The sequence below is a fragment of the Protopterus annectens genome, chromosome 6.part1 (genome assembly GCF_019279795.1).
Source record: "Protopterus annectens isolate FY-2018-M chromosome 6.part1, PAN1.0, whole genome shotgun sequence".
Classification (NCBI taxonomy): domain Eukaryota; kingdom Metazoa; phylum Chordata; order Ceratodontiformes; family Protopteridae; genus Protopterus; species Protopterus annectens.
Window position 1 is genome coordinate 426,723,328 of NC_056738.1, and position 23,859 is coordinate 426,747,186.

Here is a 23,859-nt window from a genome sequence, read left to right on the forward strand (position 1 = left end):
ACAAGCAACAAGTTTAATATGGAAAATAAACAAATCTTTGAAAGCGTTTTTTCATCAGTGTTAGTACCTGACTTCATCAGAAATAACATTCCATAAAATAAGAACAATCATTTCTAAGTTTCACGTTAAAAGCCTGTTATTACGACAAGTGTTGAACATCAAACGCATTTAAAGAAACATACTCAACTTTAAACAAGTCATTAAAAAATAATAATGATAAAACTAAACTAAAACCTAAACAAGAACATTAAATATATATTGAATTACAAGCCGTCAAATTAAATAAGTTGAATAAATACAATGAATATATGTATTATCTTCTAAGACTTTTCAATTTCAAAAGACTGGCAATAGAACAGAAGTCGTTAATGCCTGGGTAGCCTAATTTGCCAAAGTAACTCAGCTTCCTCAAGTTTTAAAGATCTAGGACCACCCCTGCCGTCATAACTGACCTGGTCAATAGCCATAAATTTAAAAACGTGATTATGGAAAACTGAAATGTGCTTTGCCAGAGCATTCTCAAGTTTAAGATTTTTCATAGCATATGTATGTTCATAAATATGGTCTCTAAGCCTTCTTTCGGTCTTCCCAATATAGAAGGCAGGGCATGATGTGCACCTAGCTAAATAAATGACAAAGGAAGAGTTACAATTCAATTTGTGTCTTATTTTGTAAGAAAAGTTGTTTAAATTGAAATAAGAAGTTTCTTCCACATGTCTGCAGTAGTTACAGTTGTAACACTTCCACATTCCAGCATTGTAAATTGGAGAAGGTACACTACTTTCCAAGATAGATTTAATATTCTTCCCCTTCTTATATACAAACTTAGGTCTAGTGCCTAATTTGGCAAAGACACTGGGATACAATTTAAAGAGTTCCCAATTCTTGTTAATTGTGTCTATGCAAATGCTGCTACCTCTACTATATGTTGTAATAAATGTAGCTATTGCTGTGTCTTCGACTTGGTCTAAAATAAGTTGCTCACCCTCTTGTGAAATGTTAACGTTAACATCACATGCATTATGCAGAGAACTAGGAAAACTCGTGACAGTGAAAGATCTGTAGTTAAAGGCCAACTAGTTAGAGCGAATCGAAGTGGATGGAGCTGAAGTCTGCTAAGGCGGGCTCAAAAGCATTTTAGCAAGGGCCTGTGACTTTAGCAACCTACTGACCACTCTCTCCACATCCTGATCCGATAAACTCGAGGATCGAGAGGAGTGGGAAGATGAGCAATGACTGGACTTCCTTTGAAGTAAGGGTGATTGTAGCACTGAGCAAAATGGCTCCAATGAAGGAGACTTAGCTCATTTGTGGCTCCAAAGTAATAGTTGGAGCCGACGGAGGGGTAGTCTTGTCAGTGCCAGATGGCACCGACACACTTGGTTTGTCAAGATCACAGGTCGGTTCTGAACATGGAGCCGACGGCTTGACTGGTTTCAAAGGTTTCACTGGCTGAGATGCTTTAGCCGGAGAATTCTGTTTTAACAATCCATGGAGGATAAGCTTGTTTTTCCTCTCCTGCAGGACTCTTGGACTAAAGGCATGACAAGTAGTACAAGAGTCATGCAGGTGCAGAGCACCCAAACAGTAAACACAACTAGTGTGCCCATCTGTTAGAGACATCTTCTGACAGCATGAGTCACACTTTTCAAAACCAGAGGTTTTAACTTCCTTAGACATTTTACCAAAAAGACAAACTACAACAGTAAACTAAAATTAATAAAGACCTTAAAGGAGAGCCTCTAACTTAAATGGCTGTCCTTGGGGGGACGACTCTCTAAGTTAAACGAGTTCAGGGGCGACGGCCAACACAGCACAAAAAAAACACCACAAGGATGAGATAAGGGGTTTACAATAAAATAAACTTACAAACTACTACAAGAGAGAAACTATATATCAAATTTTAAGCACAATATGTGAGCTTAATAGAGAAAAAAATTATACTAAACCTGAGCCAGTATTAATCGCAACTTCGCAGCTAAAGCAGCAAACGAGATCTGGGTAGCTGACGTTGGGCATTCTGGGATAAGGGGTAGCTTCGAACCAGTAAAGAGCTCTCGAGCTATAGTAAGTGGCCGAGTCAGAGCCAAGGATCGGCTCTGAACCCATCCAGAAAGAACGAAGGCGAGACTGGACAACTTAACATCTGTAGTTGTGTGCCTACAAGGATATATTTTAACCTTGCAGTTATTTTTTAAGTTTATTGTTAAAGAAATAAAAAAAAAATAAGCTACACAGGAATGAGAATGACCCTTATGACTGAAACGGAAAATAAATGTACAGACATACATATATAGATATATATATATATATATATATATATATATATATATACACATATTTCAAGCAAGGACATTAATGTCCTTTTAGCTTGCCAATATACCAAAACACTTGTTCCCATAAGTGTCCAGGCTGTTTTTAAAAATATCTAAACTAGTACTTGCTTTAATGTAATTTGTAATCTGTTCTATGCATCAGCTACTCTGTCAGAGAACCAATTAGTACACTTATCATTCATATAGAATCTTCTACTTAGGTTATCTGATGATTTTATTGTACCTGTTAACCCCCAAACATTCCCAGAGGTAGTTATCTTTAAATGTCCTATATTGCTGAATAAGATCTCCTGTTAGATATCTGTAAGAGACACTGTACAAGTTCAGATATTTTAGTCTTTCATAATAACTTAAATTTTCACATTAATGGATGGCCTTGGTATATTTCCGCTGTACTCTTCACAGTTTACTCATGCTTGTTTTCTTACAGGGTTTCCATTTTGTTATTCCATACTCAACTTTGGGTCTAATGTAACTAAAACAATGACTTCATCATTTTTGATTTTCTAGACTTTATAAATCATTTTATATGACCTATAGTTCTATAACTATCATTAACCAACTGGTCAATACGATTAGTAAAACTCATAGTTGAATCTATCCATATACCCAGGCCCTTAAAATTTTATTTTATTTTATTTTATTTTACATTTGTTGACCGGGCTAGTCTAGCTGGAGTAATATCCATTTTCAGTAGAGGCCCGGGGAGAAAAGCTCCACACAAATACATACAAAGAAATATTGAAAACATAACTTGTCAAAAATATGGTTAAACCATAGCATAAAAATTACAAAATTTAGAATAAAATAAAGGAACACAAATATACCTAGTGATTTTATAAGAAAGTGAATCAAGGATAAGAGGATAAATGAGAGATATGCAATAATTAAGAACAGGTTAGAGTAAAAGGGACAAAGGAAAAAAAGAAGATTAAGGATCATAGACAGCAAGGAAAGAGTGGAGCAAAAAGAAAGGAACAAGGTAGCAAAGTGGAAAGAGTTAAAACTAAGGCAGAGCAGATAATAGAAGCAACCATATAGAGCAAGAAGTGGTGTTATAGTTTACACTATATGAGCAGGCAGGCAGAAAAGTAGGAGGAAAGTCAAGTTAAGGGAAGAAAGGAGTAAAGGCAAGTAGTTAGTCAGGTATAGTACAGGAACAAAGCCAGTGATTTTGGAAGTAGAGTTTGATATTTTGTTTAAAAAGAGGCAATGATGTGATCATAGTTAAATTGCTAGGTAGTAGATTCCATCTTCTGCCTACAGTATTAGTGAAGGGGTTCCGGCGTGTAGATCGCGAGACAAACGCCCGCGAGCTACATCGCCGAAACCAGAAGGCCGCAGCACCGCTAAACCGTAGAGCGGTGCTGCCGAAACGTAGTAACGCGGCGGAAAGATGCGGCGGTGTGCAAACAGACAAAAGCAGACGGCCCCTAAGGCAAACACGCAGCCCGTCAACACACAGCGTACACGGCCGGCAAACACACGCGGATCGGCGCGAAACACAGCACAACGGTAGTGCTCCAAAACAGTTGCATAAGCACTCATACACCCAAAACAGTTGCAGAAGCAGTCCGAAACCCAAAACAGTTGCAGAAGCAGTTATAACACCAAAACAGTTGCATAAGCACTCATACACCCAAAACAGTTGCAGAAGCAGTCCTAAACCCAAAACAGTTGCAGAAGCAGTCATAACACCAAAACAGTTGCATAAGCACTCATACACCCAAAACAGTTGCAGAAGCAGTCATAAAACCATTACTTACCCTCACAGCCCCAGTTGTCCACGCAAACACAGCAAACAGTCCCCGAGAAGCAGGAAGTAAAGTCCCCAGCACGTAGAGCAATGCACAGCACACTTTACCCGAGAAATGCTGCATAGAAAAGCAGGTCATGTGTCAGGTAAACCCTTAAAGGTACAGACAAAGCAGTGTCAGGGTCAATAGAACACACACACTATAACCTGTCTGTGTACTAGTAGTAAGCTAACCTGGTAAAGCATGACACACTAACCCAGTAGCAGGGGATATAGTAGCTGTAACCCATCTCCGACTCCACAGTAGAGTAAGACATGCAGCTTCTGCTAAACACGTCACGTTGTCCCTGTTACAGGAGTATAGACAAGTACCCAGCCCCATGTAGGAAGACAAGGGTGCAAGACAGAGGTACCTCCTAAGTAACATCTGCCACTCAAGCAGACACCAAGCCCTAAACCGTGGTTGGCTGGCAGCAACAACAGGGAGTTAAAGGGGCTGGCACAGTACACACAGAACCTGTGCTCAATCAGGCATCGTGGACTCTAAACAGAGTACAAGCATACGGCAACCCCAGGGATGTGTTAACTGCAGACATTGCAACCATAGGGAAGAGACAGTCAGAGGCGGTTGGAGTGCACGGCTGTACAGGGCCATTGAGACGGACAGAGTTACTACACACGGTATAAGACAAGGAGGTGTAAACCGAGTGGCCTACTGTCTGGAAGGGACTGTGTCCAGGTTCAGTAGTATATCCCATACCAAGCTCCACCGGCTGTGATGGATTCTGAGAGACCATCTACAAGTGCTGCAACCATGCTGGAATGTATGTATCTGTATAGCCCTGGTCTGATTGGCAACAGATACAGCACAGTGCCCAGCCAACGTGGCAAACCCATGCTGGTGTTGGAGGGGTACCTCTACCATTTGGAACGTGAGACACCACCAAAACGGTACTGGGCATGTAGTGAGCGGAGAACGAAGGCATGCAGAGGACGTGCCATCACTGTTCGGCAGGAAGAGGGTGAGGAATTGCTGAAATCACTGCCAAACCAGCACGGCCCAGATGCAACAATGGCACAAGTGGCTACATTGCGAGCAGAACTGCGGCAGAGGGCAGTAACTGGTAATGAATTGCCAAGCTTGGTAATGCAGAGTGTGCTAGGCACAGCAGATGACAATGTACTGCAGGAGATGCCTTGCCGTGTGACCCTTCGTAGAAGCATCACCAGGGTACGGCAGCAGGCACGGGCATCCATGGCTACACCTCCAGCAACCCTTGCAGATATTGATGCCAGCCAGTATCCACTCCGTAGTGGCAGCTTCATACTTCGTAGAAGGTCGGATATGGATGGTACCGCTTCCTTGGTAGTACTTACTACAACACAGAACCTGACTGACCTGTGCAGGTCCGACTTTGTTCTTGGTGATGGCACCTTTCCCACACGGGCCGATATCTGTCGCCAGCTATATACATTACATGGCTGTATTGGCACCCCCACCTCAATGAGGGTCGTACCCTGGTGTACTGTCTCATGACACGGAAGTCGGAGTCTGCATACACCACTTTGTGGGAGGTGCTGAGGGTATGGCATCTGACCAGGGATGCACTTTGTCACCACAGTATATCATGACTGACTTTGAGAAGGCAGCAATTCGTGCCAGCCGGAAGGCATTCCCTAGGAGTATTCTGAAGGGATGCCTATTCCATTTTGCACAGATCATCTGGCGACAGATCCAACATCACCACCTTGTCGCCTCTATGGCACGGACACTGCTTTCTCCATTGCCATTCGCAAGCTGATAGCGTTGGCATTCCTACCTTTGGATGATGTTGTCCCTGCATTTCTGGACATTGTGTCTTCCTTACCAGAATGTGCCCAGCCGATTGGTGTATTTCTAGACCATCATTATGTCCGAGGCCGACCACGCAAGTATGCATCCCGCTGTTCAGTACAGACACGAATGCCATCGTCATACCCTCTGCGGTTCTGGAATGTGTCCGATGTCTCTGAGATGGACTTCCCACGCGTACTAACAACCAGGTGGAGGCGTGGCATCGTCGGCTGAAGGTATTACTGGGTCGCCCTACTGTACAGCTAGCTGACCTTTGTGTGTTCTGCAGCAGGAGCAGAACCTGACGGATACCAGCGTGAATCTCTTCTGCGGGGATGCCTGTAACACCCAGCGTAAGAAGGCTATTGTAGTAAGGAGCGTCGCCTAAAGCACATCTTACAACATAAGTGTGACTACACTAATGTGCAGGATTTCCTCCGTGCTGTGGCACATTTCTACAAATTATGATGCTGTCTGGGTTTCGTATGCACCAAGCACAACACACATCACATTGCATATGCAATTAATAAAGGCTTTGCCCATAGCACATGGGTTCCATGGTACCACTTTCATGCCCACGTGGCATGCTATCCCAGCAGGATTTTCCAGTAACACTTTCACATGGTGGCTTCTAAGGGGGTGCACAGTGTATCACTGTGGTGGTTTGTATCTGCCACCTGTGGTTAGGGTGTAGGGGTTCCCTCAATTCTGACAGGGAATTGTCCACAGTCCTTTGTCACTGCAGTTAAAATGTCATCCTGCCATGTGTCCACATCCAGCTGTCTCACAGGTGGGTGTCGCACCGCCTAGGTGCCTGGACCCTTAGTGAAGAGAGAGTCGCCGGCTGTATTATTGGATTTTATTGAACTGGCCAAGAGTTTACAAGATGAGTGAAGAGAGTTAAGATTGTTATAAGGGATTAAGAGTTGAGAGAGTATAGGGGTGTTGTTTGGTTGGTACAGTATTTTATAGGCAATAATAAGTTGAGGGATTACCAGATAGTTTTGGAATTCAAGCCAACCTAGTTGTTTCAGGTTAAGACAGTGATGGGTTCTGAAGGGGTTACCAGTAGCGAAGCGGGCAATGTTGTTATAGCAGGTTTCCAGTTTGTTAAAGTTGGCCTTTTTGAGGTTGGTAAAAATAGGTGAAGCATATAGGAGAGTGGATATGAGATGGGAGAGAGCAAGCTTGGTTCTAAGCAGGTGGGGTGAGAAATGGCTTAATTCGATATAGAGACCCTAATTTTCTGTTGACTAATTCGATGGTATTGTTAATATGTTGATCGAAAGATAGATTATTGTCTATGGTAATTCCTAAAAGTTTTGTTGTTGAGTCAGAGAAAGAATCTACAGTTTCAATCACTGTGTGCTGTATTAAATATTCACCTTTCAGTTTATGTCTCACAAATCTCATATGCTTAGTTTTTTATGTATTTATCAGCATATTATTCTCCTGTGCCCAAATGGTCAATTTAGTTAAGTTATTTTGCAAACACGCCTTATCTGTAACACATGTAATCAGTTTACCCAATTTCAAGTCATCTGCATATAGACTTCAGAAAAAGGCCTAGGACAGAGCTCTGTGGGACACCCTGACTGGAGCCAAGAATTTCACCTGTCCAGTTGCTGTATTATACTTCCCATGTCCTATTTGTAAACCATGCATCTATCCATCTTATCAAGAGTACGTCAATACCTAGTTGTACTAATTTATTGGTCAGTGTTTTGTGTATCACCCTGTCAAATGATGAAGTTAAATCTATATAAATTACATTGCAGCACAATTTTTCATTCATAGCTGTTGTTATATTGTCATAGAAAGTATAGTTGTGTACCTACCATAAATGTAGATGTTAAGAGTGTATTCACTGTTGCAGTCATTACACTTGGGTTATCCTGCTGGCAGGCTACCCGCAGTTGGCCTGAATTCCAAATTCCTGGTCCAGCACTGGTTGCGGTCGCTTCTTCCCTGACGTCAGTGCGCCAGGGGTATATAAGATGCAGCCGACGCCATTTTCTTCAGTTTTTTTTTGCCCCAGATGTCAGGTGCCCCCAAGAAGGTAGGCAATACAAATTGCTTATAAAAACATACACCGAAATAAAAATGATACCTTCATCTACAAGCAAATACATCACATAGGTTGTATAGGATAGAGAAGTGCAGATAAGTCCCAGCAAGGAAAGGGGGATGGAGGGTGGGTAACCTGGACTGCAACAGTGAATACCCTCGACCATCTACATTTATGGTAGGTAAACAACTGTACTATGTTCATCGTGTTTCACTATTGCAGTCATTACACTTGGGTTGAATCCCAAAGCTGAGGTTGGGCGGCTGAGCCTAAATAGGTTTAGGAGTGGCTATGAGGCCCTGCAGAACTGCAGTGGCAAAGCCTGCTCTGGATTTGGAGTAAAGAGGTAAGTGATAATGCTTGGTAAAAGTGTGCACTGAACTCCAAGTTGCAGCCTCCAAAATATCCTTGGTTGGTACTCCTCTGAGAAAGGCTGCTGAAGTGGCTGCTGCCCTGGTAGAATGTAGCCTAATATTCTTAGGCACTGACTTGCCATGCTGTGCATAGCAGAAACAAATGCAGTGTCCTATCCATTTTGAAATAGTCTGCTTTGAGATAGCCTTTCCTTGTGATCCTGCAGCATATGCTACAAACAGTTGCTCAGTTTTTCTGAAAGCTTTTGTTTTGTCCAAGTAGAAGCGTAGCTGTCTGTGTATGTCCAAAGAGTGCAAAAGTCTCTCCCCTTTATTCTGGGGATTTGGATAAAATGTTGGCAAATTAATGGTTTGGTTAAGAGCCACACTGGATACTATCTTTGGCATAAATGTTGGGTTTCTCCTGAGAGAAACCCTGTCCAGATGAAAAATGATGAAAGACTCCACTGCCATTAATGCCTGTAACTCTGGGACTCTTCTTGCTAAAGTTATTGCTAGGAGCAGAGCAGTTTTCCATGATAAGAATTTTATATCAGCTGTACTGGCTGGCTCAAAAGGGGGCAGTGTGAGCTTTTCTAAGACAAAACTGAGGTCCCACGTAGGTATCGGTGCCCTCCTTGGGGGTCTTATGTTTTTTTGCCACTCTGAGGTACTGTCTTAGTAGTGGATGAGAGAAAATAGGAGGTTCCGTATTGTAATGAGCTGAAATGGCAGAGGCATGGATCTTAATTGATGAGAATGATAGGCCTTTGTCCAGCATCTCAGTTAGGTATTGTAAAATCTGAGGAATATTTGGAACAAGTGGTTCGAGTCTTTGTGCCTGGTTCCAAGTACAGAATCTCTTCCATTTTTCTGCATAAGATTTCCTGGTGCTCGGCCTCCTGGCTTCTAAAATGACATTCATAACAGCTTTAGAGAGAGGTGTGGTCGAGTGGCTATATGGGTGGGAGGGTGGCCTAATGGTTAAGGTGTTTGCCTTACAAACACAAGGTTCAGGATTTGAATCTCACAAGGGATAATTGGCTAGGCTTAAAATGGCTCGCAAGGGCAGTCAGCCTAGTACTAACCTATGAATCTATATTATCTGCCATGCAGCCAGATTTAAGGTTCTGAGTTGACTGTGCAGAATCTGACTGTTTTGTTGAGTCAGAAGATGAGGAATTTGAGGTAAAGTCCAGGCTGGGCCTTGAGACAAGCTCTTTAGGATTGGGTACCAGTGCTGGCGTGGCCAGTCTGGGGCAATCAGGATCATTTTTGGCTTCTCTTGTCTGACTTTTGGGAGTACCTTGGGAAGGAGAGGTAGTGGTGGAAAGGCATAAACTGCTAGGGTTTTCCAGCTGAATGATAGAGCATCCACTTTCCATGCTTGTGCGTGATAGGTCCTTGTGCAGAATTCTCTGTAGTTGGCAGTTGTGAGGGGAGGCAAAAAGATCTATGTCTGGGCATCCCCATTTCCTTGTTATTATGCTGAAGACCTGTGGATTTAGTTTCCACTCGTGAGGATCCATGAGGTTTCTGCTTAGTTCGTCTGCCAGAGTATTTTTCTTTCCTGGCAGGAATTGTGCCTGCAGATGTACTTGATAGGTCAGTGCTGTGTTCCACAAAGTCATGGTTTGCCTGCAGAGTGGGTAGGAATGTGTGCCCCCTTGCTTGTTTATGTACCACATAACAGTGGTATTGTCCACCTTTAGTAATAGTTGTCCTGGATGTAGTAGATCCTTGAAGGCTGTCAGGGCATTTTGTACAGCTAGCATCTCTTTTTGATTGATGTGAAGATGCATTTGTTCTGCGGGCCACGTGCCCTGAATACATTTTCCTGCCATGTGTGCCCCCGGGCATAATCCGATGCATCTGTTGTTAGTGTCTGCCTGGCTGTGGGTAAAGTGAAAGGCTGTCCCTTGTTGTGGTGATAGGCCAGTGCCCACCATCGAAACTCCTATTGCAGGCAGGGAATAAGAGTTATTATTGCTTCCAGGCTGTGGCAATGTTGAATCCAAACACTTTTTAGATACCATTGTAGTTTCCTCATATGCAGTCTTGCATATGGAATTAGTAGAATGCAGGATGCCATGAAGCCCAAAGCCTGCAGAACTTTTCTTGCAAGTAGATGGGTCTATGTTGCCATCATTTGAAAGTAATGAGTCAGTTGCCTTTGCTTGTCTGGCGTGAGATAAGCCATCTGGGCAGTTGTATTTAAGCTTGCACCCAGGAATATTATCTCTTGAGAGGGCACTAGTTTTGATTTATTTTCGTTCACTGTGTACCCTAGGCAAATTAGTAATCTTTTTACAAACGCCAGATGCTTTAGTAGAATGTTCTTGCTCTCTGCTTGAATAAGGCAGTCGTCCAAGTAGGGATATATTTGAATTCCTTTTTGTCTGAAATGCAATTACTGGTGCCAAGCATTTTGTGAAGGCCCTGGACGCAGTAGATAAGCTAAAGGGCAGTGCAGAGAATTGGTAATGCATTGAGCCAGCTATGAATCTGAGGTATCTTCTACAAGATTGTCTGATTGGGACATGCAGGTATGCCTCCTTGAGATCCAAAGTAATTAGCCCAGCATGGGAAGAAGTTGCTGCAGTGTCAACATTTTGAATTTTTGAACATCCAGGTAAGTATTTAGAATTGACAGGTCCAGTATTGGTCTCCAGGGTTTGTCCTTTCTGGGTACCAAGAAAAGTCTTGAGTAAAATCCTTGTCCCTGTTCTTGCTGTGGTACTTTCTGAATAGCTCTCATGTCCATGAGAGCAGACATTTATTTTTGTGCCTCTGCCCATTGATTCTGTGGCAGGTCTGGCATACCTTTTGGCCTTGGAAGTGTGTGAAAGTGGAACCTGTAACCCTGAGAAACAATATTCAGTACTCATTTGTCCTGGGTGATCATGTGCCAATTTTGTGTGAAAAGTGCTAGCTTTCCCCCTAAGGGTGCTACCAAAAGGTAAGTGCTTGGCATTTGTAGAGGGAAGTCACTGGGACTGTTTCCTATAAGGTTATGATTTGTCTTCTCTGCCTTTGGGGGCTGAAGCACCCCATTGTTTAGGTCTGTATGAGCCTTGGGGCTGAGATCTGCCTCTTGGGCATCTATCTGCCTCTTTGTGGCCTGTGTGACACTGGAAAGGACCAATTTTCAGAAGGCCAGTTTCTGCTAAATCTAGGTGGCTAAACCTGTAAGAAATCCTTTACTGTCTGCATTGATTTTGCTTTATCCTCCATTTTCTTTAACACCTCTTCTGCCTTAACACCAAACAAAGTATCATGCTGTAGTGGAGCATCCAATAATTTTGCTTTAACATGATCAGGTAAACTTTGTTCTTTTAACCAAGCATGCCTTCGAATGACAGAACCTGTAACTGCGGCTCTACAAGAAGCCTCTAATGAATCAAAACCACATTGCAGAGTATGCTTCCCACTTGTTCAGCTGCATGCAATAAATCCTGCATTTCCTTATTGTCAGGACATTCTGAGCTTGTAAGCATTTTCTGTTTTAGCAAAGACATTAGGTATTGTTGATATTTAAGCATGTGAAACTGGCAGTTTAAAGCCCTTACAGCTAAAGTAGCAGAAGTGTAAACCCCCCCCCCCCATATCTATCCAGTGCTCTAGAATCCCTATCAGAGGGAACAGGGTTTTTTGGAGTGGAAGCCTTGACCCCTTTGGGACCCTGAGAAATTGTTTCTGGGTCAGCAGCAGAGTTTTTATAAAGAAATTTATGAGAGTCTGGGACCCTGTAGTACCTATCTGGCTTGACTGGTGCAGGGGGTAAAGAATCAGGAGACAAACTGGATTCAGAAAATACATCATCAATATCTAGCACAGGGGGGATAGCAAGAGGCCTGTGCTGAGGCAATAAAAGGAAGTATCTGAGCCTTTTCTTGGATTCTGAATAATCCTGGCTCTCCCAATGGAAATGCTCCATCATGGTGTGCAAGGTTTCCCCAAAAGAGTAATCCTCAGGAGAAGAGGCTGAAGAGATAGACTCTTCAATGTCAGAGTCCTCATAGGGAGGAAGAGGATATCCATGTTCTGAAAAGGAATCAGAGGAAATAGAAACCTGGTCAGAAGAGTCATAGTCAGTGTCTTGCCTAGGCCTTTTATCAGGAGGGGGATGGGAACCCCTGATCAAAGTAATTAGGTCCTCAGCCATTTTAAGCATCTGTTTCTTTGGCATGGATGACTGTCCAGGAGAATGCTGTACTTTCTTTGTCTTTAATGTCTTTAACTCGATCTATTAGAGTAAAATCCAAACCTGCCACCTGTCTGTCAAAAGATACCAGACAAAAAATATTACTTAGAAATAAATCCTGGGCTAAGTGGAGAGCAACCAGAAATACCCTAGATCAACAAACCTTTAGACAGTTGAAAAATGCTACAAAAAAGCTATTCTCTCTGACAAAAAAAGCTACTATTGCAAGCTGCAGCAAACTCACCACAATAATCCACAAAAATTCTGGGCAAGCGTGAATAACCTCCTTCGTCCAGGCCACTCTAGTACTCCTTCCCCTCTAGGGTCAGAAAACAATACCTCCCAACAAACTGCCAATGCCTTTAACACTTTCTTTACAAACACCATACAAGCTCTAGCCAATCAACTAGCTACAGACAACCCTGAGCTACCTAACTCCTCACCTCTTACTTGGCCAACATTCCAACTACAGCCTATCCCTTCCTCCTACATCCAAAAATTAGTTCACAAACTAAAGCCTTGTACCCCCTCTGCCGATAACTTACCATCTGAATACCTACAGCTTGCAGCTAAAGTAGTCGCCTATCCTATATCCATCTTGATAAACCGTACCATAACTGAAGGAACCATTCCAAATCTCTGGAAAATCTCCCACATTATTCCCTTACACAAAGGAGGTAACTCTAATGACTATTCTAACTACAGACCTATAGCTCTCCTTTCTCCATTAGCCAAGATTATGGAAAAATGTATTCACCATCAGCTAATGAACTACTTACTTCAACATAACATTCTAGCAAACTGTCAGCATGGCTTCAGGCCTTTTCATAGTACCACCACAGCTCTCTTATCCTTCACCAACACCATTAATAATGACCGCAATAATAACACCCTCTCATCAGCACTCTTCCTCAACCTGTCTAAAGCCTTTGATATGGTTAACCATTGCTTATTCATAAACAGTCTGTCATCCCTCTCTCTTGACACCAAAGCAATTCTCTGGTTCAAGTCTTACCTTAGTAATAGACAGCAAGCAGTTATTTGGGAGAATCAACTATCTTCTCACCTTCCTATCTCCCTGGGAGTCCCCCAAGGCTCCATTCTTGGCCCTCTTCTTTTCTCATTATTTATCAATGACCTTCAAATAGCCATTCCTGAAACCACCTGTATACAATATGCTGACAATTCTACTATCATATGCTCTGCCAACTCTATATCTGAACTTCAATCTTTAACCCAGACAGCTTTCAATGCAGTAGAGGCATGGTTCTCTAAACGGTGCCTTCTTCTGAATATCAAAAAGACCAAGCTACTACTGTTTACAATAAACAGTAAGTCCTCCCCCATAGATTTCTCCATTCAATCCAGTAATGGCACCTTTATATCCCCAGACTCTTCCACCAAACTATTAGGAATTACAATTGATAATAACCTCACCTTTGACACTCACATTAATAACACTATTAAATCTGTTAATAAAAAACTGGGCTCCCTATATAGGATAAAACCTTTCTTAACTCCAAGAGCCAGAATGACTATTGCCCACTCCCATCTAATTTCAACTCTTATACATTAAGCTAAAAAAATAATCTTACCAAGCTAGCCAACTCCTATAATAGTATTGCTAGATTTGCCACTGGAAACCCATATAGAACTCACCACTGTCTTAACCTTCACCAACTAGATTGGCTGGAACTAAATAACCTTCTGATACTTTCCCAACTGACCATCGTTCATAAGATGTTTACCAATCCAACAACACACCAATACTCAACAACCTTATAGCACCCTATAGGAATCTTGATTCCTTACGCTCCTCCAATAAACTTCTAGCCAGTACCACCAAGGCTAACAACTTAGCTGGGGACTCACTGTTCTCAAATACCGTTGGAAAACAATGGAACCTCCTGCCATCTGACCTAACCTCACTTCCATCCCCTCATCTCTTTAAACAAAGTCTTAAAAAACACCTTAGAACTCACTGGCTATGCCCTTGTTGTTACCCAGACTAATCCTTTGGGTTTCTCTTTCTCATCTCTTGACTTCCTACTGTCCTCCACTCTTTCCTGTCTACTCCTCTGAATTAATAGCACCCACAAACTGTCTCTACTACTTAGCACCAATTACATATCTTCTCTACTTGGCTATGACTGTACCCTGAAGGTAATATTCCTGCCATTTTCTTAATACCTCTTCCTTTTTGTACTGTTACTACCTAACCCTTTGGAAATAGTAACTGTCTGCAGTATACTAGAATAACCAAGGATTTAAATGTATTGTAATAATGTACTGGGGTTCACTTGATATTCATACTGTAAAATGATCTGAAGGTGAATGTTGTATTTATTATAATGTGTCGCATAGTCTTCCTAGAATTTTAAACTGTAATACCTTTTTTGACATTTTTTGTGTGGTGGTGGTTGTTTATATGTGGAGCTTTTCTCCCCGGGCCTCTACTGAAAAAGGAAATATATCCAGCTGGACTAGCCCGGTCAACAAATGTAAAATAAATAAATAATAAATGGTGTTTTAGACTTTGCCTTGGCTGCTGAAGTGGACTTGATAGTAAGCTGTGTAGGTCTGAAAACACCCTCAGAAGCCAATGCCTGCTCAGCGGCTCCGGACCCATCTGAGGGAATAGTTTCCGTAGGCCAAATACCTTGAGTTTCCAGAGGCCTAGTTGCCTCCACGTGGGAGTCGGAGGTGGCCTGTGGCTCTGAGGTAGCGGGTGTCAGGGGCTGCGAAAGCGCCTCACTGAGAACAGGCGACTGGCCTAGAAGAGGCTTTGTCATCGGTTTTGGACCTCGGATGTCTGTCCTTTTCTTTGTCTTTGCGTTTTTTATTAATTCCGGCAAATGCAGTTATTTTTTAAGCTTATTGTTAAAGAAATAAAAAAAATATGCTACACAGGAATGAGAATGACCCTTATGACTGAAAAGGAAAATAAATGTACATATATATATATATATATATATATATATATATATATATATTTTTTTTTTTTTCAAGCAAGGACATTAATGTACTTCTAGCTTGCCAATATACCAAAACACTTGTTCCCATAAGTGTCCTGGCTGTTTTTAAAAATATCTAAACTAGTACTTGCTTTAATGTAATTTGTAATCTGTTCTATGCATCAGCTACTCTGTCAGAGAACCAATTAGTACACTTTTCATATAGAATCTTCTACTTAGGTTATCTGATGATTCTCTTGTACCTGTTAATAACCCCAAACAATGCCAGAGGTAGTTATCTTTAAATGCCCTATGTTGCTGAATAAGATCTCCTGTTAGATATCTGTAAGAGACACTGTACAATTTCAGATATTTTAGTCTTTCGTAATAACTTAAATTTTCACATTAATGGATGCTTTTTGTATATTTCCTCTGCACTCTTCACAGTTTACTCATGCTTGTTTTCTTACAGGGTTTCCATTTTGTTATTCCATACTCAACTTTGGGTCTAATGCAACTAAAACAATGACTTCATCATTTTTGATTTTCTAGACTTTATAAATCTTTTTATATGACCTATAGTTCTATAACTATCATTAACCAACTGGTCGATACGATTAGTAAAACTCATAGTTGAATCTATCCATATACCCAGGCCCTTAAAGGAATCTACAGTTTCAATCACTGTGTACTGTATTAAATATTCACCTTTCAGTTTATGTCTCCCAAATCTCATATGCTTAGTTTTTGATGTATTTATCAGCATATTATTCTCCTGTGCCCAAATGGTCAATTTAGTTAAGTTATTTTGCAGACATGCCTTATCTGTAACACATGTAATCAGTTTACCCAATTTCAAGTCATCTGCATATAGACTGTAGAAAAAGGCCTAGGACAGAGCCCTGTGGGACACCCTGACTGGAACCAAGAATTTCACCTGTCCAGTTGCTGTATGATACTACCCATGTCCTATTTGTAAACCATGCATCTATCCATCTTATCAAGAGTACATCAATATCTAGTTGTACTAATTTATTGGTCAGTGTTTTGTGTATCACCCTGTCAAATGATGAAGTTAAATCTATATAAATTGTTGTTCCAATGGCATTATGTAGTTAAACCTTCGGCCAAAATAATGTAAAGCAAAATCAAACCGACGCTTAATAGTGTGTTGGTTGAATCTAGCACAAAACCGACAACTAACAACGTTGTGGTCAGGGCCTAGGCAAGGAATACAGTAAGAGTGAAAATCCTTATGAAGTATTTGCTTCCCACAAGAAATACAGTTGCTAACTTTTACTGACATTAGTCTGGAGCAAGAAAAAGTTTTCCCAACGGGGTACTTAGCTTTATTGAAGACTTTGGTTCTGAAATTCAATTTCGAAAATCTCAGGAGTCGGCCGACCAGCACTTGCGAACTGCTTTTGCTTCAGGTACCGCACGGCAAGAAAGACTGAAGAAAATGGCTGCATCTTATATACCTCTGGTGCACTGACGTCAGGGAAGAAGCGACAGCAACCGACGCTGGACCAGGACTTTGGAATTCAGGCTGACTGCAGGTAGCCTGCCAGCAGGATAACCCAAGTGTAATGACTGCAACAGGTAAACACAATGAACATCATCATGTTACAGGTGGTAATAGATCTATTTTCAACATATGCATGCTGATATATGGTTTCTAATACCAACCTATCCAGTTCTGACAATAACTTATCCAATATTATCTTCTCCATTAATTTTCCACAACATGAAAGTAGACTTAAGGGGCTATATGATTCTGGATTTGTCCTACTCCCCTTTCCCTTAAAGACAGGTTTAAAAAGCACATGTCTCCAATCCTGAGGCATCTCCCCATATTTTATGACGTAGTGAATAGTAGATATAATGGTAGTGTAAGTGTTCTCAGGTTATTGTTATTAATTCCATCTCCTAACCATTATCAAAAAAGCAAAAGGGAGGATATCAAAGATAAGGATAAATATGAGGGAAAATATATTTCAGGAAAAGTAAAGAAAAATCTATCAAACTTACAAAATATTGTTTTGAAAGCTCAAGAGGGAAACCTTATTTATTTATTTATTTTATTTTATTTTACATTTGTTTACTGGGATGGCCCAACTGGATATATGCCCATTTTCAGCAGAGGCCCGGGGAGACAAGCTCCAAGTTAGTAGCTTACATTACATTCGAGCTACTGAAAGATCTTGAGCTTGGAAAGCGGCCGACTCGGAGCCGATGGATTGGCTCCATACCCACGTGTAAGAACAAACGGCGAGATTGAACAACTTCACATCATAGTTTGCAGTCTTCAGTAAGGTTACAAACATTGATAGAACATGGTTGGCACAATTAGTATAGGCAACAAAGAGTTTCACACAGGGTTTCACATAGCTAAGGACTTTATCCCTTAATGAGCTCTATACATGCCACAAAGCAAAGTCATATACATTTTGGAGTCAAATGACAGATTTAACTAGGCAAGGTATCCAATACCACTGGGTGGGTGTTAGCCGGGTTTTGAACAGGGACATTGCCAGTGCATTTGAAAGTGTAGTTTGAGGCTTTTTTTGAAGTGGGTTAGTGAGGGCTGGAGAGTAAGTTCAGCAGGTAGAGAGTTCCAAGTTTGCCTACAGAGTTGGCAAATAAAGAGTCACCAGCCACATTCATGTTTTTGGTTGTTTGAACCAACAGTTTGTCAGCAGAGCACAGTGACCTCAGGTTGCTGTAGGGTTTAATGATCTCGTTTAGTGCCGGTGTCTTATCGGAGCGGTTTGGAACTTTGTGGGCTATTATAAGTTGCTTGTATTGGAGAAGACTAGTCCATTCAAGCCAACCTAGTTGAGTTAAGTTGAGGCAGCAGTGGGTCCTAAAGGTTGTACCTGTAGCAAATCTAGCAATATGGTTGTAACAGCTAGCAAGTTTGCTAAGAGTGGTTTTATTCAAGTTAGTGAAAAGGGGGGAGGCATAGAGAAGGGCTGACAGTAAGTGGGAGCGAGCGATAGAAGTTCTTGCAAATGGAGTGAGAAAAGGTTTGAGCCTATAGAGGGAGACCAATTTTTTGTTGACAGTTTTGATAGTTTGATTGATATGAGTGTCATATTTTAGGGTATTGTTAATTGTGACCCCTAGGAGTTTGGTGTGAACATCTGGGGATATCAGTGTGCCATTATCGGATCTTATAGTAAAGAATGGTGAAGAGGACTTACAGGTGGGGAAAACAATTAGCAGCTTAGTTTTGTTGAGGGTTGTTGCGAACCATTTTTCAACATCACTGAAAGTATTCTGGGTTACAGTCATAAGCTTAGATGGGGAGGAGGCTGCGCAGATTAAAGTGGAGTCATCTGCGTATTGGATGCAGGTGGCCTTGGGAGTGATTGTGGGTAGGTCACTGAAAAAGATTGAGAAGAGAAGTGGTCCTAGTATGAAGCCTTGGGGACTCCTAGTGTGATGGGTAGACAGGTGGATAGTGTATTCTGCCATAATACTGCTTGTTGTCTTCCGGTCAGATAAGATTGGGACCATTTAATTGCACAGTTTAGCGACAGTTTCTTCAGGGTATGGATAAGTAGTTGGTGGTTAACCATATCAAAGGCCTTAGAGAGATCTATGAAGAGAGCTGAGGTAAGTTTGTTATTGTTTCAGTTGAGGTTAATGGAGTTAGAGAAGGACAGGAGGGCTGAGGTGATGCTGTGGTTTGGCCTAAAGCCATGCTGTGAGTTGGCCAGTAGTTTATTCTGGGTGAGATAGTGCATTAATTGCTTATGGACACATTTTTCCATTATTTTGGCCAGTGGTGATAGTATGGCTATTGGTCTGTAGTTTGAGTGGTCTAATGAGTTCCCTCCTTTATGGAGAAGAATAACATGGGAAACCTTCCAGATAGAGGGAATTGTGGCTTTGGACAAAGTTCGGCTCATAATAATAGAAATAGGGTATGCAATGGCATCTGCTGCTTTCTGTAGATATTCTGGCTGGAGATGATCAGCTGCTAGGGTAGTTGGTTTTAGTTTGTTAATTAGAGATCTGATGGTTGATGTAGATACAGGCTGGAAGTTAAAGGAGAGTGTGGTAGTGGTCGAGGAGGAATCAGGATTGGAACAACTGGGAGCCAGATGGCTAGCTAGTGATTGGATAGTCTTAGTAAAGAAACTGTTAAAGACATTTGCAGATTACTCCTGAACCTGCATCTGTTTGTGATGGCAGCAACTGAGATCTCTGGTAATGGAGATGGAATAATGCATTGTGGGTAGAGGGAGGAGCTCGAGAGCTGATCCAAAGTCTGGAATATGTGGCTGGGTTGGATCCAAGGATCAGATCCAAACTTATATGTTAAGGAAGAATGAAAAGGACAACATCAGATCTATTGTTATTATTTGGGCTGTCTTCCCGTAACATAATATAATATTAAGTTTAGAAAATATAAGCATTTTATACCTCATTTGGTAAATTGTATTAAATATTTGGCTTTTTACCCAAATAAACACCTGATTAATTTGTAAACGTTAATGGGAGGATTCACAAGAGGCTGAGTTGGGAAACCCTCCTTGGACTGTTTGGCATATTTAAATAAGGGACTCTAGCCCAAATCCTGGGATTGGTCCACTTACTTGCTTTAACTATTCATTTATCCACCAATCATCATCCTTGAACCTCCCTCTTTAGTCTCAAAAAGCCTTTAAATAACAGATCTGTCACTGGTATAACATCTGAACAAGAGTGATTCTCCATCATCTCACTTAACTGGCTTGAATAAACTTTTTTAAAATATTTTAAAAACCTCACCAAGGCATCTTATTCCTCCTGCTGGTATGGGATTAGAAGCATTCCCCTAGATCTAAGAGCTAAAGTAATATCTTCTGGGCTTAAACTTAATTTCATTAACTGGAGATTTTCATTATTAATTCTGGTTTTAAACATAGTTCGTAGTAATTGTTTTTATTTTATATTTTCTATTGTGATCAGTGCAAAGAAAATGCAAGAATAAATTATTCTAAAGAAAATGCAATTCACACTGAAACTACATGCAGAGTGTTACTCTGTCTATAAAAGTTTAAAAATCCAGCTGGATGTCAAATTAATTCAACACCATTAGGGAAAATTATATCACAGTGTAACACTGAACACAATATTTTTTTATTTTATTTTTTAATTTGGAAAGACAGTCTTTCGTAGCAATGCATGCACTTGAAAGCATGTGTTAAACACGTTTAAGAATAGTTATCATTCAGTATTATTTTTTTTTTTTTTTGCAGCACATCTTACCTAGTATATTCAACTTCATAACTCTCCCTCTGTCTTTTGCATTCCTTTTCTCCTGCAACATTGTTTGTATTGTTGCAGTTACCCAGCAAGACAGTCAACATTTAAAATAGACAAATGCATGTTTAAAAATGGAATACTTACACTCCTGACTGCCTAGTACTACATTTTGTTTGGACTTTTTGCCGGATTTCTGCCTGCTTGATGACAATTTTTCCTCTATCCTGCCCTCCATTTGCGGTATCCAGAATATATGCTAAGTCACCAGTCAAATGCATTTCAGGGTCTAATACATCCACCACTTCCTCAAAGAGCTAATAGAAGATAAAAATAAAGGAAATACAGAGTTAAAAAAGTTGACCATGCAATCACTATTAAAATCTGTTTTTTTTTTCTTTTCTACCTTAGAAAGTAGTGTACAACCGTGTCTGCAGAGTGTTGTTAGGACACTTGATTCAGTACAAGTTTAAGCAGCTAGGACATCACACTGTTACATAATAAGAAGTTATGTACTCACCATAATGTTCCATCTGAGTAGGTATCTTCATTTGTCTGCAACCTTTGGGATACGGATCCGATCTCGGATCCGAGCTGGCAACTTCTACCACAGCATAGATCTGAGCTCCTAGCTCTTCCCTTTACCCATAATCCCCTACCTACCCTGACTGACCTCAGATCAAGTTTGCCCCACACCACAGCTAATACTGTGTCCCAGAAGGCACTAATCTACAGAACCACAAGTAGGATCATTTTGGTCAGGGGGAAGGAGGGGGGGATGGTTGAAGACAAATGAAGACACCTACTCAGATGGAACGTTATGGTGAGTACATAACTTCTTAATCTGAAGTAGGAACTTCATTTGTCAGCAACCTTTGGGACAGAGTCCCCAGCTACCTGAATCTTGGGTGGCCTTCATGGAAGAATATTCCGGAGCACTGCAGAGCCAAAAGACGCCCTACCTCGGGAGACAACATCTATTTTGTAGTGGCTGATAAAGGTATGAGATGAAGCCCAAGTGGCTGCGGAACAAATGTCATCCAGGGGAACCCTAGCTTTGAAAGCAGCCGATGTAGCAACGGCCCTAGTAGAATGAGCACGGACTCCCTGAGGTGCAGGCCTTCCCGAGCTCTGATATGCTAAGAGAATACAACTAGATATCCATCGTGAGAGGGTAACTTTAGCAACTGACTTGCCGGAGTTGGTTTTGGCAAAGGAGACAAACAACTGATCGGATTGCCTATGACCAGCAGTTCGATGAATATAAAAACGTAGTTGTCTGTGCACGTCTAAAGAGTGCAGCTTATACTCTCCTTTGTTTTGATAGTTGGGGAAGAATACTGGAAGATTAATAGATTGATTAATGTTAGCTTCCAAAGATACCTTAGGTAGAAAAGATGGATTGATCCTGAGGTAAACTCTGTCTGGGTGGAAGACCAAATACGGTGGTTTGACACAGAGAGCCTGGAGTTCCGAAACCCTCTTGGCTGAAGTTATGGCCACCAAATAAAGGAAATACAGAGTTAAAAAAGTTGACCATGCAATCACTATTAAAATCTGTTTTTTTTTTCTTTTCTACCTTAGAAAGTAGTGTACAACCGTGTCTGCACAGTGTTGTTAGGACACTTGATTCAGTTCAAGTTTAAGCAGCTAGGACATCACATTGTTACATAAGAAGTTATGTACTCACCATAATGTTCCATCTGAGTAGGTATCTTCATTTGTCTGCAACCTTTGGGATACGGATCCGATCTCGGATCCGAGCCGGCAACTTCTACCACAGCATAGATCCGAGCTCCTAGCTCTTCCCTTTACCCATAATCCCCTACCAACCCTGACTGACCTCAGATCAAGTTTGCCCCACACCACAGCTAATACTGTGTCCCAGAAGGCACTAATCTACAGAACCACAAGTAGGATCATTTTGGTCAGGGGGAAGGAGGGGGGGGATGGTTGCAGACAAATGAAGATACCTACTCAGATGGAACGTTATGATGAGTACTTAACTTCTTAATCTGAAGTAGGAACTTCATTTGTCAGCAACCTTTGGGACAGAGTCCCCAGCTACCTGAATCTTGGGTGGCCTTCATGGAAGAATATTCCGGAGCACTGCAGAGCCAAAAGACACCCTACCTCGGGGGACGACATCTATTTTGTAGTGGCTGATAAAGGTATGAGATGAAGCCCAAGTGGCTGCGGAACAAATGTCATCCAGGGGAACCCTAGCTTTGAAAGCAGCCGATGTAGCAACGGCCCTAGTAGAATGAGCACGGACTCCCTGAGGTGCAGGCCTTCCCAAGCTCTGATATGCTAAGAGAATACAACTAGATATCCATCGTGAGAGGGTAACTTTAGAAACTGACTTGCCGGAGTTGGTTTTGGCAAAGGAGACAAACAACTGATCAGATTGCCTATGACCAGCAGTTCGATGAATATAAAAACGTAGTTGTCTGTGCACGTCTAAAGAGTGCAGCTTATACTCTCCTTTGTTTTGATAGTTGGGGAAGAATACTGGAAGATTAATAGATTGATTAATGTTAGCTTCGAAGATACCTTAGGTAGAAAAGATGGATTGATCCTGAGGTAAACTCTGTCTGGGTGGAAGACCAAATATGGTGGTTTGACACTGAGAGCTTGGAGTTCCAAAACCCTCTTGGCTGAAGTTATGGCCACCAAAAAGGCCGTCTTCCAAGAGAGGTATTTAAGATCAACCGTGGCCGCCGGCTCGAAAGGGGGACTAGTCAAGGCCTGCAAAACTAGGGATAAATCCCATGGAGGTACCACTTCTCTGACCGGGGGCCTGAGGAGGAAGGTACCCTTGAGGAAGGTCTTACACAGCTTGGAAGTAATAAGCGAGCCTGACTCCTGCCCCACATGATAGTGTGAAATTGCTGCAAGTTGTACCTTGACTGTGGAGGATCTAGCCCCCTGGTGAAAGAGAGAAGTTAGAAAATCTAGAACTGACGCTACCGGCGCCGTAAAGGGATCCAAATGACGATGCTCTGCCCAAATGGAAAAGCGTTTCCATTTACTCCGATAGACCTTTCTGGTGGAAGGCTTGTGAGCTGCTACTAGAATGGCTTTGACTGGTGATGAGA

At 41.6% G+C, this 23,859-nt stretch overlaps 1 protein-coding gene across 1 annotated transcript in view; it reads right to left on the reverse strand.

The window, feature by feature from the left end:
• LOC122805309 (protein FAM47E-like) overlaps window positions 1-21,108 on the reverse strand; it is a 1,023,003-nt gene extending 1,001,895 nt beyond the window's left edge. The window contains exon 1 of the mRNA XM_044075397.1: window positions 20,909-21,108. Within this exon, the coding sequence (XP_043931332.1) occupies window positions 20,909-21,042 (134 nt within the window). The 5' untranslated portion in view covers window positions 21,043-21,108. The remainder of the gene's footprint in view (window positions 1-20,908) is intronic.
• Between the last annotated feature and the right edge of the window lie 2,751 nt (window positions 21,109-23,859).